Source organism: Mustela putorius, unplaced genomic scaffold (assembly GCF_011764305.1).
Source record: "Mustela putorius furo isolate JIRA1106 unplaced genomic scaffold, ASM1176430v1.1 tig00000585_pilon_pilon_pilon, whole genome shotgun sequence".
Lineage (NCBI taxonomy): Eukaryota > Metazoa > Chordata > Mammalia > Carnivora > Mustelidae > Mustela > Mustela putorius.
Window position 1 is genome coordinate 11710239 of NW_025421424.1, and position 21366 is coordinate 11731604.

The 21366-nt window shown below is 45.6% G+C and overlaps 1 protein-coding gene across 4 annotated transcripts in view; it reads right to left on the bottom strand.

Moving 5' to 3' along the window:
* Nucleotides 1–21366, bottom strand: part of ELAPOR1 (endosome-lysosome associated apoptosis and autophagy regulator 1) — a 68641-nt gene that overhangs the window by 32724 nt on the left and 14551 nt on the right. For all 4 annotated transcript variants that reach the window (XM_004769682.3, XM_004769680.3, XM_004769679.3 and 1 more), the window contains exon 2: nucleotides 1534–1654. In XM_004769682.3, the coding sequence (XP_004769739.1) occupies nucleotides 1534–1654 (121 nt within the window). The remainder of the gene's footprint in view (nucleotides 1–1533; nucleotides 1655–21366) is intronic.

Consider the following 21366-nt stretch of genomic DNA (forward strand, 5'->3'; position numbering starts at 1 on the left):
GTCTTTGGCATCTGTCTCCTTTCTGGTTCCACTGCTGCCATGTTGGTCGGGATTCTCATGCCTATTGAGATAATAGTGTCCTCCTGCAGTGTCCTCCTACCTGGTTCCCTATTTCCTATTGTTTGCTCATTCTGTGGTCAGAGGTATCTTTCTAACACACTGATATGTACTATTATTCCTGTTATTTAAAAAAATCATCAGGCACTCCCCCTTTGGTTATAGACTTAAGCTCTCAGCCAAGCATTCCAAGTCTTCCATAATTTTCCCTCAACTTAACTTTCCAGCTTGATCTCCCCCTACAGGATTTTCTCTGCCTCAGCCCCCTCTGTTACCCTCCCTCTGTTGCCTCTGCCCCAGACCACATGTTCTTCCCTGGATGTGTCTGGTGTTTTTCCACCTGCAAACTTTTTGCCCAGGTGGTCTCCCCAGCTCTTCCTGATTCCCAAGCATCCATCCGTAACTCCCATTCTTCTTCACCCCATATTAACACATCGTATTGATGTGAGCCTCCTACAAGGCTCTGGGCTCCAGGGACAGTGGCCAGTGATGGGCACAGACATGGCAGGGGCTCCGCTAAGTTTTGCTGAAAAAAATGAATGGAGATGTGAATGTCTGCTTCTTCTAGAAGACTGTAGGCATCCGAAGGCAGAGACTGGGCCTTAGGTCTCTTCGTGGTTCATAGCATGTGCCCATAGGAGGAACTCAACTGAGTTGGCTGAGTTACCTGAAGATGGCTCATTTGTTAGCATTAGTCACACCTTGGTCCTGCTCAGACCCTAGCAATATCCACTCATTAATTTAACAGGCACTTGCTTACCGACTGAACCAGGCACAAGGCAAGTTTTTTTTTTTTTTTTTTAGAATTTAAATGTCCCCAGTCTCCTTTCCAAATCTTCAAGTGTTCCTTGACCATAGTCCCTATTGTTACCCCCTCACATTTCTAGAAAGAACAGTGGAGGGGAAAGAGCTGCCAGCTGTGGAAAAGTTGGGACAACAGAGTCACAGAGGTGGGGACAGAGCTGCAGACAAGTCACCACCTTCCCCACTGCACAGGCAGCTTCATGGCTGGGTAAGATTCTCTTCCCTGAAGCGATGCCCAGTGCATTTTAAAGATCTGTCTCTGCAGAAATTCATCTTCTCTGGTTTCCTTTTCAAGAACAAAAGCAAATCACAGTCTTTCCTAGGGACTGATTGTGGCTGGTGAGTGTAGATTGGAGAGACCCGCCCAGGCACAAAAGCAAATGGATGTGAACCAAAGAAAAAAAAAAAGATCTGAGTGGCACACAGCTGGAGTTGCTCATTCTTTATCCCCTGATGGGATTTCAATTAAAAGAAAAATGAAAATAAAGGCAAATTTAGATGCCCAGTTTGCAGCCATGAAATAACATTTCTGCGCCAAATCTCAAAGGGGTGGGGGGGTTAACCGAGGGAAAAATCTGATTTCTTAAGTCAGCGGCACTGTTGGGGGAGGTCCTAGTTCCGATGCTGGGAGGTTTGGGGCAAAGACCAAGGGCGAGAAGCAGGACTGCTTACAGCACTCAGTGCCCTTGACTGGGTCAGGGAGGCTGGTGCACAGGCCCGGGGTGTGCGGCACGGCGACCCTCCACCTGGATCCTGTGCTGTCACACGCAGTGTACTCGTAGTGGTACTCGGACTACAGGGGAGACAACAAAGGGCAAGATGTGCATTAGCAGGGATCAAACATTAATAGCTTTCCACCCACTGCTCACCCAGCGTGACGGCTACTGACACTGGCCAACATGGTACCACGCCAGACCCCTGCCTCCACCCCGCCCAGCAGGGAGCAAGGATCATGGTGGCTACTGACACTGGCCAACATGGTACCACACCAGCCAATCACCCCCTTACCCCCACCTCTTCCCAGGCAGCAAGCAGGGATCGTGCCCAAATGCTTGTTAGGAAGCCTACAGGAGCTACAATGACTTGGATCCTTCCTTTCCACCCGGCCATGGTCTAGTCCTTAGAAATCCTTTCTGGGTGGTGACTCTCTTGGCCGTTGTATATAAGAAATGACCTGATAGGCAAGAGTAAGGTGAGAAGGGAAGTTCAGAACGGGCTAGAAACAGGTGCAGTTTTCTTGTCCCCAACGATAGAATTATGAGCAAGTTCTTGTCCCTGGAACGTGTGCAAAGGATTGTCACAGAAGCTGTATTTACTTGTTCTTCATACTCTCTTCTGCCCAGAAAGACTCTAAATCCCTCTTTGCATTTTATGAAAACGTCATTATTTTCACCCAGGCAGCTCTCATCACCGGAACCTATTCATACCTAATTTCTCTGTGTACTGGGAAACTCACAGTTCAGTCGCTTTCCTGAACTAAGTCTAACCTAAATAACAGCCACTACAGCCTAATCAGGCATTTCACAGAATAATAATAATAAAAAGCACTATGTGGGAGGAAAAAAGACCACCATAGATGCATCCCACGCCCTTAAACATTTCTTCCTCTTTTAAATCTTATGAGTGACAGACCACAGGATTAATGTAATTTTTGGCTCTGACAAGTATTTTATAAGCTGCCTTTACCTAACTCTATATTCAAGTGCCAGAGTACTTGGTACTATAGTATCCATAAGAAAAATAGGTTTACTGTTCCCCTTCAACCCACCTAAAAGAATGACTGCATACCACGTGTAAATGCAAGGAGCAGAGACTAAAAATGATATGGTTTTTAAGTTTGCTAATCTAAGAATGCATCAGAACCAAAAGGAGAAAACTTAACCTTTTGGAAGAGGTAAACACACTGCACTTCATCTGTTCTAAGATGCATATTTCACATTTTAACATCTGTGAAATCACAGCTGACATAATGAGAAAGCACTGTGTCATATTTTTTTTAATATTTTATTTATTTATTTGACACAGAGAGAGATCACAAATAGGCAGAGAGGCCAGCAGAGAGAGGGGGAAGCAGGCTCCTTGCCAAGCCGAGAGCCCGACGTGGGGCTTGATCCCAGGAACTTGAGATCATGACCTGAGCCAAAGGCAGAGGCTTAACCCACGGAGCCACCCAGGCACCCCCACGTATTTTAACGGATACAACTCTCCTCTCTTAGCGATATATAAAAATAGTGGGTTTTAGAAGCACTGGCGTCTCAGATTTGTGGAAACACGGTGAACGTGTTTTCTCGAGCTGTCGTTTCAGAAACTTAAGATTGCAAGAGAACAACTTTATTTCTCTCTATTATACATATTTACCACATACATATTTTATGTCCAGCCATTAGAGTTACTGAGTGTTGTGTCCAGTAGGGCTCAAGATAGCAACACAAACTCAACATTTTCATCCACAGGGAGAAGATGTAGAGAAGGGGGAACTGTGAGCGTAACTTTTGATGAGAATCTTTGGCTTTGGGCTTAGATGTCAGTGTCATCTAGGAAAGAAAGAACAGCAGGGTGGCAATCCTTTGTGCTCTTGGGCTATTGTCTCTCTGGGTCTATTTTTCCCCATAATTCCAGTCTTTTCCTTATCTCAGAGGATGCTGAGATTAGCAATTCCAGGTCTAAAAACGATACTCCCCAAAGGGTTTTCCTGCAAGAATGAGAGTTAAAATCCACAGCGTGTAAATTAAATGCAGAATTGAGTGAACTGGGCAGAAAGGATTCGATGTTCTGCTTGTAAGCATAATTACGCTGGTCATCTGCATAGTAATTTTAGAGTTCTCAAACATGGTCTCATTTGATCTTCAAATTTCCCGTAAGGCAAACAGAGCAGGAATGTTTCCCTCATTGTAAAGATGAGAAAAAACTCTCAATGAGGTGAAAGGGCCAGTTCCAGTTCACACAGCAGGTAAGTCACCGAGCTAGAACCCAGGCCTTCCCAACCAAAATCCACCACCTTCATACGTCCAATCAAACACAATTTCCCACTGGGCCAAATTTAACAGTCAAATCTAAAAATTAAATAAGGCAGTGTTGGCTGTCTGCCAGCAGTCAGACTCGCTTCTGAGGCCTGAGAATTAGTGTTAAAATACCTAATCTGTTCGGGCAAATCATTTCAGTTCACTTGGACTGCATTTGGCTTTCGGAGACACATGGGCCAAGTCTGTTTCTCTTCGCTGCCTTTCATTTGGCGTCCCCTGGGGCTCACTTGGGTGGGAGGTTTGCTGGGAAAATGGTTGATTCCAAGCCTTAGAAAACTCCCCTTTCAATATGTGCTAATTTACTTTGTGTCACTTGGGGATATTTCCACCATCCAAGGTGGTGAGTCTGCTGCAGCTGTTTCAAATCTGAACTAGGAGACCTCACCACTCAGGACATAAGCTTAGACAGGCAGTTGAATCAGAGGCATTAACTGACAGCACTCCTTGACTGCAGTCAGCGGTCCATGAACAAATCAGGTTTACCCAGTGATCTGTCCTTGGAAGTGTACAGTCTGCGTAACATATGGGCAAAGGAGACATACAAATATATTTGGTATGTGTGTCCAGCTCACAATTCCTTGCTCTCCATGCACAGTGATATGACACATATCCAAATCACAGGTTGTTGTTGTTGGTTTTTTTTTTTTTTTTTTTTTTTTAAGATTTATGTGTATTTATTTGAGGGTGGAGAGGCAGAAGGAGAGAGAGAATCTCCAGCACATTCCTCGCAGAGCATGGAGTCAGACACTTTCTCCAGGGCTTGATCCCACAGCCCTGAGATCATGACTTGAGCCAAACCAAGAGTTGGATGTTTAAGCAACTGAGCCAGCAAGGTGCCAACCCCTCCGCCCCTGGGCCAAGTTATAATTTTAAATGGGCCACAGTAGGCAGTGGCTTCAGGAGAAGGGTAGGGTTTGGAAATAAGGGGTGGGCACCTTAGTTTATCTGCCCTCTCCTAAGTCATCCAGCCACATGGCGTACTCCTGGGGAACATGAGAAAGAAGAAGACAAGAATCCCAAAGCTGGAATTTCTTTGCTCAAAAACTGAGCTATCTGTTGGTAAATGAAAATGACGTCAAGTGAATTAGGCTAGTCACAAAAGCCAAACACTACGTGATTCCACTTGGATGAGGTACCCATACCGGTCAGATTCATAGAGAGGAAAAAGTAGAATAGTGGTTGCTGGGGGTTGGGCCCCTGAGTAGAATTTTGGTTTTGCATGATAAAAAGAGTTCTGTCAGTGGATGGTGGCGATGGCTGCCCATGGGAATGGACTTAATGCCTGACCTGTACACTAAAACTGGTCAAGGTAATTTTATTTCAAAGATTTTATGTATTTATTTGAGAGAGAGAGTGGGAGGGAGAGGGAGAAAGAATCTGAGGCAGACTCCATGCTGAGCACAGAGCCTCACATGGGGCTCAATCCTATGGCCCTGAGATCATGACCTGAGCCGAAACCAAGAGTCAGATGCTTAACCGACTGAGCCACCCAGGTGCCCCCAAAGTGGTCAAGATGATTTTATGCTATGTGTATTTCAAGAATTTTTTTCTAGTTAAAAAAAAAAAAAAAAACAAAAACGATTATGCTACAAGAACCTGCCCAATCTCTGACTTAACCTATTAAGTACACCACAGAGTAAAAGCCTATGATCTGGTAGTCTGTGTTTAAGAAATATCCCTAAAAGAGAAGCATATATATTGGACAAGTTAAAAAGACACCAAGGAGGAGGAGGGGAGGAAGGGGTGGAAGACAACAGACAGAGCGGCCATGATGACCGTCTCACTGGATATGCCCCCCGCCTTGGCGGTCCCCTGGTGCTTATGTGCTTTCTACCGACATCTGAAAGCAGCGTGCTGCAATTCTGCAAATAAAGAGTAAGTGCCAAAAAATATTGTTTTTCAAACATTCTGCTCTTTTGGAATTAAAATGTTTAAACTCTGGAAATACTGTTCACTTGGAACACGTCAGGTCTTCCACATTCTAGGAATGTGGTGTTCACTCATTGCTCATTCACCATGTAGTTCCTGAGGGCCCCTTCTGTGCTAAGTTCTGAGGAAGCAGGGATGTCCGAGACCGTCTCGGCTCTCAAGGAGTGTAGATGCGTCCGTGGTGGGGAGTGTGCTGGCAGGGATGGGGCAGGGAGGAGACAGGTCATAAACACGTACATATGTAGGCTAATTGCTGCTCTTCCACCGCTCTCTACAATTAATTATCCTTGCACGTTCTTGCTTGCCCCGACTTTCTCCAGAGAAGGTTTTGATATCTGTTATGGACTGCTTATTTGTGTCCCCTAGTGAAGCCCTGGTATGATAGTATTTGGAGGTGAGGCCTTTGGGAGGTAATTAGGACATGAGCCTGGAGCCTCCACGAAGGGATCAGTGTCCTTATATGAAGAGGAACAGAGTCTCGTATAAGAGAGGATACAGTGAAAAGAAGGTTACCTTCCCAGGCAGAGTGCTCTCCCCTGACACTGGATCTCCCTACACTTTGATCTTGGACTTCCTAGCCTCCAGAACCATGAGTAAGAAACGTTTGCCTTTGAAGCTGCCCAGTCTACCGTATTCTGTTAGAGCCGCCCAAATGGACTAAGACCATGCCTAAGGACTCTGGCAAAGGCCATAACACGTCTCTGACTCCAACCTGACAGTAACCATGCAACCACACTGTTTCTTTTTCAACTCACAGTGGTTTGAAAGCCAGAACCAGACACCATGACAAGGCCAGACACCACAAAACGTGAACCTCACTCCTTACTTAGAAGTAACGAACCTCTGTCACAGCAAAGCCGAGACAGAGAGGTTTGCGCAGGACTGTCAGAGGGACAGGCACTTGGTGATCGGGTGGCTGTGAGGCCCATTGCTCCTCCAACCTTCTTCCTGCCAGGGCATTTCCCCAGGCCAGCTGGCCACAGACGCCGGCAGCAGGCGACCCAGACTGGCTAGTAAGTCAAATAGCTGGTTCCCGAGCGGGACCTGCTAGGATTGACACCATGTGTCCAGAGTCCCCAGGATCTGGAGTTGCAGAGGTCCCTGGAGGGAAGTGAGGGCTCAGGGTGGTGCTCAGCAAGAGGTCCGAGGGACTCTGGGCCTCGGTCTTTGCATTTGTAAACTGAAAAAGTTGAGTTTAGGCCTTTTCTAGATTCCTTCTGCTTCCGGTACCCTATTCTTCTATGGCTGGAGTCAGCACAGTAATCAGTTCTCTCTTCCACTGTTGCCCGCTACTTCCTTCAAAATGGCTCTGCTTAGTTTTTAAAATAATTATCAAAGTAATCCATGTTCATTGCGGAAAAGATGAAAATACAGGCTACAATTAAAATGATAGTAAAAAAATTTTATTTTAAATAATAAAATAAAATGATAGTAAAAATCAACCACAAGCCCAAGCAAGTAGAGATCACTACTTTAAACGTACGATTACATTTCTTTCCAGAGCCTTTCTCTATACGTGCACATGTATTTCTAAAAACAAAATGAAGATAGTACAGTTTGGAGTTTTGTGCTGTGGCTATTTTGTTTTGGTTTTTGTTGTTGTTGTTTTTTATAATTTTGGCCACAAGCACTTTCCCATGTCTTTAATGGCTGTACCACAGTTCCTTTAACATTGAGTTTTATCCAGCTTTTTCTTTATTTTAAATAGCACTACTATGAAGCCTTCTGTGTATCTCCCATTATTTGATTTGGATACATTCCCAGAAGTGGAATTTACTAGGGTAAAGAGTATGAGTTTCTTTAAGGTTCTTGATCAGGGAAGGAGATTTCTAAGCAAAAACAGACATCTCTAAGTCCTTTTTATTTATTTTTTTCTTTTTATTGTAAAAAATGTCAACTATTTACTTTTTTAAAACGGATTATAATGATGCCATCGCTCAGTTTCAATACTTAATTTCTGCCATTCTTGTTCATCTACCTGGACCCACTCCACATTTATTTCCACCCACTCCACCTTCTGAAAATTGTTGCTATTTTTTTACTTTTAGGTAAAATTTATACACACTGGACTGCACAAATATTCACTGTTTGATTTGGATAAAGGGCTACACCCGAGCAAAACACCGTCAGGGTGAAGAACCACAGCAACGATGGTGGGTGGGGGGTAGATACCTCCCCTCCATAGGCAGGAGAAGAGAGAGCCCTGCAGATACTCACCCCTAAATCTGAGTATCACCAAGTCACTGTTGCATAAAGCCACAACCACCCAAGGAAGCAGGAGATAAACACGACTTGCGTTTGTCTTGGCTGGGATAGGACCTGCGTCAAGAAACAGGTTCTTAAGTAAACCCGGATTTTGACTATAGGCCCTGGGTTCTGGAGGAGGTCACCTCCTGCTCTTCCCTTCCCTGCAGGCTCATCCCCTTCTCTCACCACCCTTGAAAAAGCAGATCCTCTGGAGAGAATCTCAGGATGGAGGCAGAATAGGCCAGGCAAACACACTAAGCTTGGTAGAGTGGGATCGATAGTTATTTGTTGACTCAGTAGCAAATGCTCCTTTGCTTGGAAAGCACCTGACTCCCGATGGGAACAGATCGCATTAAACAATCCTGACTATCAAGGGGGATACTAACATTTTCTGGTAGGGACAGCATACAGAACATGGGAAACCACAGAGAAATATCAGAATTTGGGGTGCCTGGGTGGCTCAGTGGGTTAAAGCCTCTGTCTTCGGCTCAGGTCATGACCTCAGGGTCCTGGGATGGAGCCCTACATCGGGCTCTCGGCTCTGTGGGGAGCCTGCTCCCCACTCTCTCTCTCTGCCTGCCTCTCTGCCAACTTGTGATCTCTGTCTGTCAAATAAATAAACAAAATCTTAAAAAAAAAAAAAAAAGAAAGAAAGAAATATCAGAAATTGAACATCAGTGTCCCAAATGAGACTTTCTCTTAGGCCCAGCCTTAGTAGGATGAACTCCTGCTCTTTGTTCTTTTTGTTTTGGGTGAATGGTCTGGCTGAGGCTCAGGGGCACAGTGACCTCAGTTTCCCATTGTGAACACAGGCTCTTTCTTATTGTTCTCCAACCTGTCAGTCTGGGGAGGGCAGCAGGACTTCTCCCTCTCTCTCTCTCTCCTCCTCACCCTCAAGAGGACTACTAACTCAGTAGCAGTGTCTCCTGCACCCCAGGACCCTAGACTGACCACCTCCAGGCCTCTGGTGCTCATATCTCTGATCTTCACAACTGCCTGGAGATAGTGTTAAAAATACAGATTCCTGGGCTTCATTCCTAAGATTCTGATTTTTGTCTAGATCTTTTTCCCCCTTGCTCTCTCCCTCCTTCAAAACTCACTCTTCTATACCTCAAGGCTGAAGTATTTGTCTCACTTGGAAGCAAATTAGGTAAACAAATGTCCCACAGGACAGAGATCCTTAACCTACAGCCCATGGACCACTTCCCCAATACAACGAGATGCAGAATTGCAGGTATGTGCATTTTCCTGAGCAGAGGGTCTACAGACTTCATCAGATCCTCAGAGGAGTCTGTGATCCACCACCCCTCCCCCAGCAGAAAACCATGGAAATCTGTCATAAAATTAGTAATTTTTAAATAACTATTTCATGGAGTAAAGGCTGTTCACTTTTTAACAGGGGGCTGAAATACTTTAAAGTCAAGGATTTTCAAATTATGGTACAGAGTCTAGGGGTTTAGAAATCTCCTTTCGAGGGGAGTGGGGATTTCCCCTGCTTGAATGAAGCAACCCTGTGTTGTTGGCTTTTTTCCTAAAATCTTACAGATCTGTTCTCCTCAGTGAAGATTTTGTTTTAACCAAAAGTTTCACACCCCAGACTCGGCTTGAAGGAGCAAATGGCTCAATGTGGAATTGCAGGCACCAAAGCAGACTCAGACTCAAGGATGTCTTTGTGGTCTTCCTCTAATCATGCTTTAATCAGGTGTTTCCTCTCCTTGCAAGTGACACAGCCTCTCCCAAGAACAGGCACCAGACCCAGCAGCAGCCAAAGCAAACAGACCCCAGGCAGGCTGCACCCCCCACCCGCGTTGGCTGTCCTCAATCTGTGTGCTGTTGCCTAGCAACATGGTGTCGGGAGCCCTGGGGTTCCCAGTATGGGGGAGCCCTGGACTTACGCTGCCCCTTCTTTCAGCATTTTCTATTCTACTCTGGGTTTTCAGCTTCCATGTTGTTAAAAAACAACAGAGATGGTGCTCGTTCACCCTTGCAGGACCTGCCCTGCTGGTCTGGCCATGGACACATTGGATCCTGGATCTTTACAGGATCCTGGGTCTTTACCCCCGGCTCTGGCACTTGGTGCCGCCATGCCCTGGGCCAGGCAGGACCCTGACCCTGCTGTCCAACCTGCCTGGAACTTGAGCTGCCTGTCCATTTTGGGCACAGCCTTGGCCTGAGGGCTCCTGGGAGACCCTGACAGGGCAATAGAGAGACAGATTTGGTGTGGTGATGACAGCCACCATTAGTGAGCACTACGAGCACGCTCTGCTCCGGGCTCTGGGCTGGTCACTTCACATTCACTTTTAGCCCCCACCAACGCCCGTGACATTATCCCTACCACTGTGACCTCCCTGTTTACAACTGTAATCCTATCCCCTCTACCCCACTGATCCTCAAATCCTGAGTGACTTTTCCATACACTTACCGCTTTCAAACACACTTTATAACTTATTCATTATGTTCCTTGTCTATTTCTGCCCCATCCTCACTCCAGATCAGGTGCAAACTCTGTAAGATGAGGCATCTTTATTTTCAATCGCTAATGTAGCCCAAGTGCCCAGGACAGTGCCTGCCACACAGTAGCTATCAGTAAGGATTTGTTGAATGACGGCATGGTGGGGAAAAGGTAGACTCTATAGAGGTTCTGGAGCTGTGCAAGGCACTTTTGATTAGAGCCCAAAGATCCAGACTCTCACCTTGTCCCGCCACCCCAAACTGCACATTTGGGGATCAGTTATTAAATCTCCCTGTGCCCACAAAACAGGGATGACAGCGCCCTGCTAAGATGATTTTTTTTTTTAAAGATTTTATTTATTTGACAGAGGGAGAGAAATCACAAGTAGGCAGAGAGGCAGGCAGAGAGAGAGAGGGGAGGAAGCAGGCTCCCTGCAGAGCAGAGAGCCCGATGTGGGGCTCGATCCCAGGACCCTGGGATCATGACCTGAGCCGAAGGCAGAGGTTTTAACTCACTGAGCCACCCAGGTGCCCCCTCAGATGATTTTTTAAAATGAACTAATTATTATTATCTATTTTCTTTTTCTTTTTTTTTTAAAGATTTTATTTATTTATCTGACAGACAGAGACCACAAGTAGACAGAGAGGCAGGCAGAGAGAGAGGACGAAGCAGGCTCCCTGCCGAGCAGAGAGCCCAATGCGGGGCTCAATCCCAGGACCCCGGGATCACGACCTGAGCTGAAGGCAGAGGCTTTAACCCACTGAGCCACCCAGGCGTCCCCTTATTATCTTTTTTTTTTTTTAAGATTTTATTTATTTATTTGACACAGAGAGATCACAAGTAGGCAGAGAGGCAGGCAGAGAGAGAGAGTAGGAGGAAGCAAGCTCCCCATTGAGCAGAGAGCCCGATGCGGGGCTCGATCCCAGGACACTGAGATCATGACCTGAGCCAAAGTCATAGGCCCAACCCACTGAGCCACCCAGGCGCCCCCTTTATTATCTATTTTTTAAGTAGGCTCCACGCTGGGCCCAAACCCACAACCCTGAGATCAAGACCTGAGCTGAGATCAATCAGTCGTTCAGCTGACTGAGCCCTCCGGGGGGCCCCCACATGTTATTTTATTTTATTTATTTGTTTTTTTGTTTATAAGATGATTAAGTAGATCTCACCCACCCACCCAAACCTGAATAACAGCAAATTCTCGGGACAATTAGGAGATGATGTTCAGGAAAGATCTTTGTAAACTGGCTAACAGAAGAAAGAAAACAAAGCCAGCAGTTGCCATGACCCTGCCTGGAAAGAGCTCATGGAGGGGGTGCCCCGGCTCGTCCCTCCTCTTCCTGGCAATAAGACTGCGAGGAGAAGACATTTGTGGCCTGACAGCAACGATGACAGCAGGAGGTGGACCCCCCTCCTTGGTTCCCCTTGCTGTTTACTGCCTGTCCCGACTTACCCTCTGATCCCAGTCTGCTCATACATATGAAATAACATCTGTCCTTTTCCCTCTTTTTCTTCCCTAGCAACAACCGCCCCCGCCCCAACCCCGCCACCAAAGCTAATCTCTCCACGAGAAAGGCTGGTCGTTGACATTTAGACACTTGGTACCTCAAGCCAGCCTGTCAGGTGCAGAGAGCTTTTCCGTATTGCTTATAAACATCCCTAGGATTGAAATGGCTTTGTCGCCAGGAAACAAAATGTCCCTTTATAAATTCCAATCCCTCTCTGATAGCTGAGAGCTCCGTACACACATCTGTCTACAAGGCACTGCTTGATGAGATTATGTTTCAAAGATGCGCTTTTCTTGGTTTTTCTAATGAGATCAAAATGTTCCATTAAATTTTTTTACCTGAGCTTTTAATCACGCATGAAAGAAACAGGGCAGTGAGGTACTGGCCTGTGCAAAACTCTCCAAGGACACCGTAGTGTTCAAATGTGTTTGCTGTTGATGATGGAGAATTTGAATCCAGAGGACAGACATCCAGCCTGGAGAGCCAGTCAACAGACAGGGCTTCTGGAATGCCAATGGAGCAAACATATCTGAACGGCTGCGACACCGTGGTCTTCTAGAACACTGTTTCTTACTCTGGGGCTTAAGAGTCCTCAAACTCTTACCCAGCAGCAGTCACTCTGCATCTTCCCCTCCACGAGCTCCTGGGACCCACCAGCCTACTTTGTATGTGTGTGTTGTTTTACCTGTTCCTGACATTTCATATAAATATAATTATACACCTGGTGGCCCTCTGTGGTTTTGGGTTTTGTTTTGTTTTTTTTAATTTTATCTAAGCAATCTCTACATCCAGTGTGGGGTTTGAAGTCATGACCCCGAGATCAAGAGTCTCCCACTCTACCAACTGAGCCAGCTGGACAACCCTAATAGGCAGTTTTTGCATCTGGCTTCTCTTAATCAGCCTAGTGTTTTCGAGGTTCTTCCATGTGGTAGCACATATCAGTATGTAATTCCTTTCTATGGCCCAATAACGTTCCATTGTATGGATATACCACATTTTATTTACCCATTCCTCACTGGGACATTTGGGATGTTTCCACTTTTTGGCTATCGTGAATAATGCTGCTATGACCATCCATGTCCAAGTTCTGGTGTGAATGTCTGTTTTCAGTTCTCTTAGAAATATACTTGGGAGTGGAATTGCTCGGTCCTACGGTAACTCTATGTTTGACTTCTTGAGAACGGCCCAACCACCTCGCATAATGGCCGCACCGTTTTCTATTCCCAGAAGCATGAAGGTTTCAGTGACTCTGCACCCTCGTCAACACTTGCTTGTTCTCTGTCTTCGAAGCCACCCTAGCCGTCCATGATACCTCTTAAACGTAGCCAGCACTACTCCCAGCACTACTCCCGGCAGAACCCTCCCTCCCCATTAGGACTGTGTCTAGATGTGTGCTACGTTCTCTTGCTCCTAGCAGGAGCTCCCCATAGCTGATTGCGCTCATCTGTCCCCGGCCCCACGCTCAGGAATACTGATAGCTGGACACTGACTTTGATGGGAGCATTTATACCTGGGAAATCAGCAAGCACGATAAACCAGGGTTTCCCTTCACCTTTTTTTTTTTCTTTTTAAAGATTTTATTTATTTGTTTGACAGACAGAGATCACAAGTAGGCAGACAGGCAGTCAGAGAGAGAGAGAGGAGGAAGCAGGCTCCCTGTGACACCAAGATCATGACCTGAGCCGAAGGCAGAGGCTTAACCCACTGAGCCACCAAAGTGCCCTTCCTCACCTTTGAAAAGCAGGTTGTTAGACCTTGACCAGCACACTGCTAACAGTATCCGTGTATCCCTAATGCCACAGCGTTCTTGGCTTTGCTCTTTCCCTCCACTTGTAAATCATTTCCTCTGTGTTTGCATTTTCTAGTTCAACTAAAATCCTAGCCTTTCCTAAAGCTCAGTTCAAATCTCTTACACAAAGCTATTTCTGAAGTTTCAGTTGTCTTCATGGACTGATGATTCCAAGTTTACACCTTGAGCTCAGCCCTTACCCTGGAGTTCCTAATCCTTATCTTCTACTGCCTCTGAGGGTGTTCCTCAAGCACGTCAGTTCCAACATTTAAAAACAGTTTTCAACTCTGCTCACCCATTGGTGCTCCACACCATCCTCCACTGTGGTGGCAATACTGGTCTTCAGGGTTTATAGGGTTTCTTTTCCTTAATTTTATCTGCTAACAATTTATACTAGAATGATAATAATATTTATATTTTTATAAATGTACATTTTACTTGATGTGCATTTGAAATGTTTGAATATTTAGCTTTACTTATTTCTTTAAAATATTTACTAAATTCCAAACACTTGGGGATGTCTAGATGCCCCAGTTGGTTAAGCAGCTGCCTTTGGCTCAGGTCATGATCCCAAGGTCCTGGGATCAAGTCCCGTATCAGGCTCCTTGCCCAGCAAGGAGCCTGCTTCTCTCTCTGCCTCTGTCTGCTGCTCCCCCTGCTTGTGCTCTCTCTCTGACAAATAAATAAATAAAATCTTGTTAAAAAGAAAGAAAGAAACAAACAAAGAAAAATTCCGAACACTTGAAAAAATAATATAACCAGTCTTGGCATTGCCTTTTTGCTCTGTTATTGGTTAAACTGCTACATTCAGCCTCTGTTCAAGTCAAGAAGTGTTTTCTTTTTTTTTCTTTTTTAAGATTTTATTTATTTGACAGAGAGAGATCACAAGTAGGCAGAGGGAGGCAGAGAGAGAAAAAGGGAGCTGATGCGGGGCTCGATCCCAGGACCCTGGGATCATGACCTGAGCTGAAAGCAGAAGCTTTAACCCACTGAGCCACTCAGGCGCCCCAGGAAGTGTGTTTTCTCCCTTCACAATATCTCTCGAATCAGTCCACCTCTCTCCATCCACACTGCTACCACTGAAGTAAAAACACAGTCATTTCTCACCTAGAGGAGCCTCCTCACCTGTCTCCCAAGCTTTGCTCCCTTCTTGCCTCCAAGCCACTCTCCAGGCCACAGCCAGCATGACCCACCGAACTGCAGAACAGAATGTACCACTGCCCCATCGTTGCCCTCAGACCAAGCACTAGACACCTCGCAAGGTTCACTCGCTCCCTGGCCCCTACTTACTTCTACCCTCTCTCTCTCCCTACTCCGACCCTATGCCCTCACCATAACACTTTGAGATGTTTTCCCGCTTCACCTCAGAGTAACTCAGCTAAAAATACTCACTACAGATAGGGTAAGGAGATATAAATATGATCAAGGCTGTTCTGGCATATACGGGCACCGGGACAGTTTTCATTTTATGGGACTAGAAGGGGAGAATCTGTTCCGTGCTTCTCTCCTAGCTTCTGGTGATGGCCAGCAATCCTGGGATTTCCTTGGTTTGTGGCAGCATAACCCCAGTCTTCACATGGCATTTTCCTTGGGTGTGTGCGTTTGTGTCTGTGTCCAAATTTCCTCTTTAGATAAGGACATCAGTCATATAGGGGTAGGGCCCATCCTAACGACCTCATCTTAACTTGACCACAATCTGCAAAGACCCTATTTCCAAATATGGCCACATTCAGAGGTGCTGGAGGACATAGGACGTACACTAACATACATACTTCAACTTTTCTTTTTCTTTTTCTTTCTTTCTTTCTTTTTTTTTTTAACTTTTGGAGTTTGGGGGGGGGTTTGTTTGTTTTGGGGATTTTTTTTTTTTTGAGAGAGTGTGTGAGTGGGGGAAGGGGCAAAGGGAGAGGAAGAGAGAGGATCTTAAGCAGCCTCCATACTCCATGCAAACCCCAATGAGGGGCTTGTTCATTCTCACCTGAGACCATGACATGAGCTGAAATCAAGAGTTGGATGCTTAACCAACTAAGCAACCCAGGGGCTCCTTTACCTCAAATTTTCTATCTTATCAAAGAGAATTATTGCTCTAGGTCTCATGCTATAAAATTTGAAAATGACTTTATGGATCCCCCACCCTCCTCTAAAACAACAACAAACAAACAAACCCAAAAAGTAGAATCACGTTCTCTCCTATGAGGGAAATGCAGTGAATATTTATTAGGCATCTCTCAGGGTCCTCAACCTTTGCAAGTTTTATCTTTTTAATCTTCACAACCACCCCAAGTCCTTCACATCAAAGACTGTCTCATCCATTGTCATGTCCCCACCACCCAGCTGAGAACGCAGTATTGAAATATTCCTACAACAAATACGTGTTCAGATCAATGACCTGTGGGGTAGATATTATTTACCCCATTTTAAGAATGAAGACGTTAGTTCCGAGATGCGCATACCCCAAAGTCACACGGCTGATGAGTAAGCAGCAGGTTTGGGGCTCAAGGCCAGACCCACCTGTCTTCAAAGCTCTTATCCTTTTCATTACATTTAAATCAGTGGTTCTCAAAGTGTGGTCCCAAGACCCAAAAGGCCCAATCATTTTGGATTAGAAATGCAAATTCTTAGGGCTCTTCACTGACTGGCTGAATCAGAACCGCTAGGGTGGGGCCATCAATCTGGGCTCTAGGAAGTCCTCCCCATCAGTGAACACCAGCTAAAGCCGGGAGCCCCCACCCCACACTAAACCAGGAAGCTGGCCCGAGAGAAGTGGAGAGTAGGTGTGGACTGAGAGATCGGCTCAGTCTTTTTTGGAAGGTGGGGAGGTCACCTATATAGTTGCAGGATTTCCAGAAACCTCGCTCTAAGGGCCTACTTAGCCTGAGTGAGCCATTTTGTTGTTTATGCAGTAAACTTAGATTGAACCTGCCCCTTCCCCCCAAGAGGAAAGGGCTTAGGAACAGAATTGGTGAAATACGGCCAAATAGCCCCCAATAACGGAGCACAGATAGATACCAGGACATGTCAGGCTGGGCAGAGATAATGGAGCCCACATACAAGGACATGTCCAGCCAGGTGGAAACGTCCAATCAGTAAAAGCGCACGTATTACCTCCCTACCCGCCAAGGATGAGCCAGGCCAAGTGGAGACATCCAATCAGGAAAGCACCTCCCTAACCACCCAAAATCGTGGGCCCTGCCTTTTGGGCGCCAATTCTGACCAGAGTGATACGGTAGTTCAAATAATTACTATAGGGTGAACTGTAATTCAATTGGCCACCTGTGTGTGGCCAGGCTCAACCACATGGCCTTTGCTGTATAAAAGTTAGTCTGTGAGACTGGGAGGGGTCGCCTCTTTGCAAGAGACCGCCCTGGCCGGTCCGTTTGAGTCTCGATGCTTGGCGCGAAATAAAGCCCTGCTTAACTTTCGCTTTGTATCAGTCTCGACCTTTTGTCTACTGACCCTTTCACTCGCCTTCCAGGTCCAACCACTGTTACTATTTTTTATGTTGGGAAATTACATTACCCCAGTACTTCTAAAAAGGAGGGAGGAGAGAGAGTGCCTGGAGGTAATTACTTAAATCTGTTTCTTTCCTCTGCTGGAAATGTTGGGACATCCCTGGGAGAAGCTCTGACAACACCACCCCCCAAGGACTTTCCACCTGGAAAGGCGAACAGACAGTCCTCTCCGGGATGAGGTGGGCAAGATGCTTTGAAAGTTGCCAGAGGGCTTCCAAGTTGCATGAAGTAAGGACAAAGGTGGAATCGACTAGCTCTGCAGAACTTCGTCTACACCTCATGTAGAAAAGACCAGAGCAGGAAACGCAGCAGCCATCTGAACGCATAGCTGTTTCCTATCCAGAAACCAAGGAGGCCATCATAGAGGCCATCCGTTCACAGGCCAGAGGGCCAGGTCTCAGCCACCCTTTCCTGGATGACCTGGTTCTCAAAGGAAGTCACTTTTCTTTCTGAGGGTCTTGGTGGCAAATGAGGGTGGCAGCCAGATGATGCCAGCCGCCGGGGGAGAGGCCCAGAGCCCTGGGAGGTGGCGAAGGCCTGCATGGAGCCCAAACCAGCTTTCTACCACCAGGCTTTGCCTGGAGGAGGTCGTGAGACTTTGTAGCAGAAAATGGGCAAACACCTGAAACTAAAGCAAGAGGAGGGAACTGTGCCACTGACCTGCCTGCAATGTTTTCCTTTGGGAAACTGTAATTTTGTCCATTGTGAGAAAGAGAGGTGGGGCTGGAGGGTGGGTGGGAAGGGGAACTGCAAGAAAGAACAGGGCCCAAGGCAGAATGCTCAGCTCCAAGCCATTTGCCCGAGTTCACTTTTGCAGATGGCTTCTGCTACAAAGTAGAAAATGAAAGCCTTCTTTATGTGGTACTAAAATTGGTATCAGGGTTCCTCTGCCCCCTCCCACATCCCCCCACCCACGGCCAGGCACCTGACAGCGCCTAGGGCTCTGGCAGCCACTGCATAAAGCAATCTCAAAAGGTTCCCCGGGGACCAGCCTGGGGCTCCATCACTGGGAACTCGGTTCACATCAGCACCTCTTGCTTTGCCAAAGCAGAAGTGGCCTGGGTCCAAGAGTGAAATTTGGTGGAAGAAATTAAAGCAGGATGCTGTTCTCTCTAATTTCCAGGAAGGCCTTAGATGATCCTCCTGCTTTTTAGCAGTCGCAGGAGAAATCAGGACAGATCTCCTACTTATTTTTATACTCACTGATCAACAAGCCATCTTGTTTTTTTCCTCCCACTCCCATACTACCAACCTCAATAATGGTTAACAGAGAGGAATTAAACATCATATCCCCTGCGATTTCAATTTGACACCAAAGGAAATTATCCGGGCTTAAAAAGAAGCTACATTCCATATCTACTTCATATATACATACATATATGAGACAACTCATAATCAGTGGGCCCATAAGAGTCTCCACAGATACTATAGAGTTTCAGCAATGAAATTAACTAATCAATGAATCTCTCTGCAATGTCTTACCCTGATGTTCCTAATCTGTTATTCTCGTGCCATCATGCCACAGCTTGCCCATCGGTACATGGTTCTGTTGCATCTGCCTGCTAAATAATCTTCTCGTGTTTTCTTAATGGGCTCGGAGCACTACATGTCCTATAATGTTTTCATCTTTTACCTTGGCCACCAGGGAGCTCAGGGTCAATTTTCCAGTTCTTTTGCTTCTATAGTATTTATATGTTCATTTAATTATTCTTTCTGTATTTGTCATTCTAAATTGTATTTTTTCCTGCCATAATATTCATCTTATGTTTGGATTCTACTATTTTGATGGAATATTTCCTGAAAAGTGAAGTCCTTATAGGTGGAGGCACTATTAATTACTTAATTAAAATAAGGCCATTCATTGCTCTTACCTCATTGCTCATCATGTTCTCCTTCCCTCCTCCTTTTCTGCTCCTCACAATACACTGGCCTTCTTTCAGTCCTTTGTACTCACTCCAGGGCCTTTGCTTGTGCTGATTCTTACCCCTCATGGCTGCCTATTGCTGGACATCCTTCAGACCCCAGCTGGGTTATGGCTACCCTAAGAGTTCCCTGAACTTTCTGCTCAAGTCAAATCCCCTAATGTATTTTCCTTTTGTAGCACTTGTCACAGGTGTAATTTTATCTCTGTGATGATTTCATTCATATATATATATATATATATATATATATATATATCTCCCACTAGACTACAAACAATGTCTGGCACATAATGAGTCTGCAATAAAGTTTGTTGAGTGAATGAATGAGTGAATGAATGAGTGAATGAATGAGTTCATACACACAGATACATTCGTTTCTCTGGTCCAGCTTTTTTCCTATTCTCTGAAACATTTATCTAAGCATTTACTACTCTCTAGAAAAACTTCTTTAATATATTCATAATCAGATTCAATCTTTCTCCCTAACACTATCTATTCTATAAGGTCCTCCAAGGCTTGCCTCAATCCACCTTCCCATTCCCTTTCCTACCCCTTCCATGAAAGCCATCCTGGACAACCTGAAATTCTCCCATATGTAGCCCTGCACATTCCCATCTCCTGGTCTAGAATGTCCCACCCCAGTGACCTGTCCAGCATCTACTGGGAGGAGGCTAAGTTTAGGATGGTACCCTAGGCACTCAGATGCCACCTACCCCTACAGCTGTCTCTGATTTCTGCAGTTTCCCTCTTATAGTACAAACCCAAAGCCTTTTGTTTATATTAACTTTTATCTCTTATTTGAGTGTATTATACTTATAACACATTTCCCTTGCCACTGGACTGTAAACTCCTTTAAGGCAAGCATCAGGCCAATCCATTCCAAACTCCCAGCTGCAAGCACAGTGTCAGGCACACTGTGAGAGGCCAAAATGATTCCTGTGTATTAATACATAATAATAATAACAACATGGAGATATAGGAACATCAAATGTAGGAAACTAGTCCAACAGCTTTTGCTGTTGGATGGATGATTTCATGATATGCTGTGATGTGGTGGTTTTAAAATATGCCCACATATTCTTGGATGTTCCTCCCTCCAAGAGGAAGAGAGAGTTTAATCCTCTCCCCCTCCACTCCCCGGAGTGTGGGCTGGATTCACCCAGCAACTTGCTTCTAATGAATGGAAAGAACATGGCGAAAGTGATGGTGTGTGACTTTTGAGAGAAGGTCATAAAAGGGGCTGAGGCTTCCTCCCCACTCTCTGTCTCTGACTACCCTCTCTGGAGGAAGCTGGTTGCCATGTCATGAGGGCACTCAGGCAGCTCCAGAGAGAGACCCAGAAGGTGAGGAACTCATTCCTGCTAACAGCCATGTGAGTGGATCATCTTGGAAGCAGATCTAAACAAGCTTCTGAGGACTGCAACCCCGGTAGACCTCTTGACCGTACCCTCATGAGAGACCCTGAGCCAGACTCGGCCAGCTTAGCCAGGCCTGAATTCCTGACCCACAGAAACTGAGATCATGAATGTTTGGGTTTTTAAACCACTAGGTTTAAGGGCAATTTGTTATAAATTAATTCCTGTTGGACCAGAGGAGATCTCTGTCTCCTTAAGAGCTGATTTTACAAGGTTAGTAACCTTGGTGTGAAAGAATAGATTTCTGTTGCTTTAGGACCCCCAACCCTAGCAAACAAATACAAAGAGTCATACTGTGCACATCTTATTTCTCATTTCTACATTCATAAAAATGCTTCAAATTAAATATGATTAGTTCCTTTGATAAATGAGTCTGACAGTCGGTGAAGCTGTACCCAGGGTACAAAGCCAGTCTCCAGAGACTGCTCTGCTCCCCTGCTCCTCCCTCTCTGGCCTCATTCTATCATGCACTGATCTCTGTTTGTAACTGCTTGTTCCTTGAAAGGCTGTAAGTGCCATCAGTGTCGGTTTCATGTCCTACAATTCTCCCATGTCTCTTTTTCAGTCCATGACGTTCAAAAAATACCTGGTGGATGAATTATTTCAAATTTCAGAGAAAAAAATAAGTGCAGAGAAAACTTGACAATGGCCCATGATCTCTAGAGGAAATCTGTCATTAATGTTTTCAAATTGTGAGTACTCCGATGA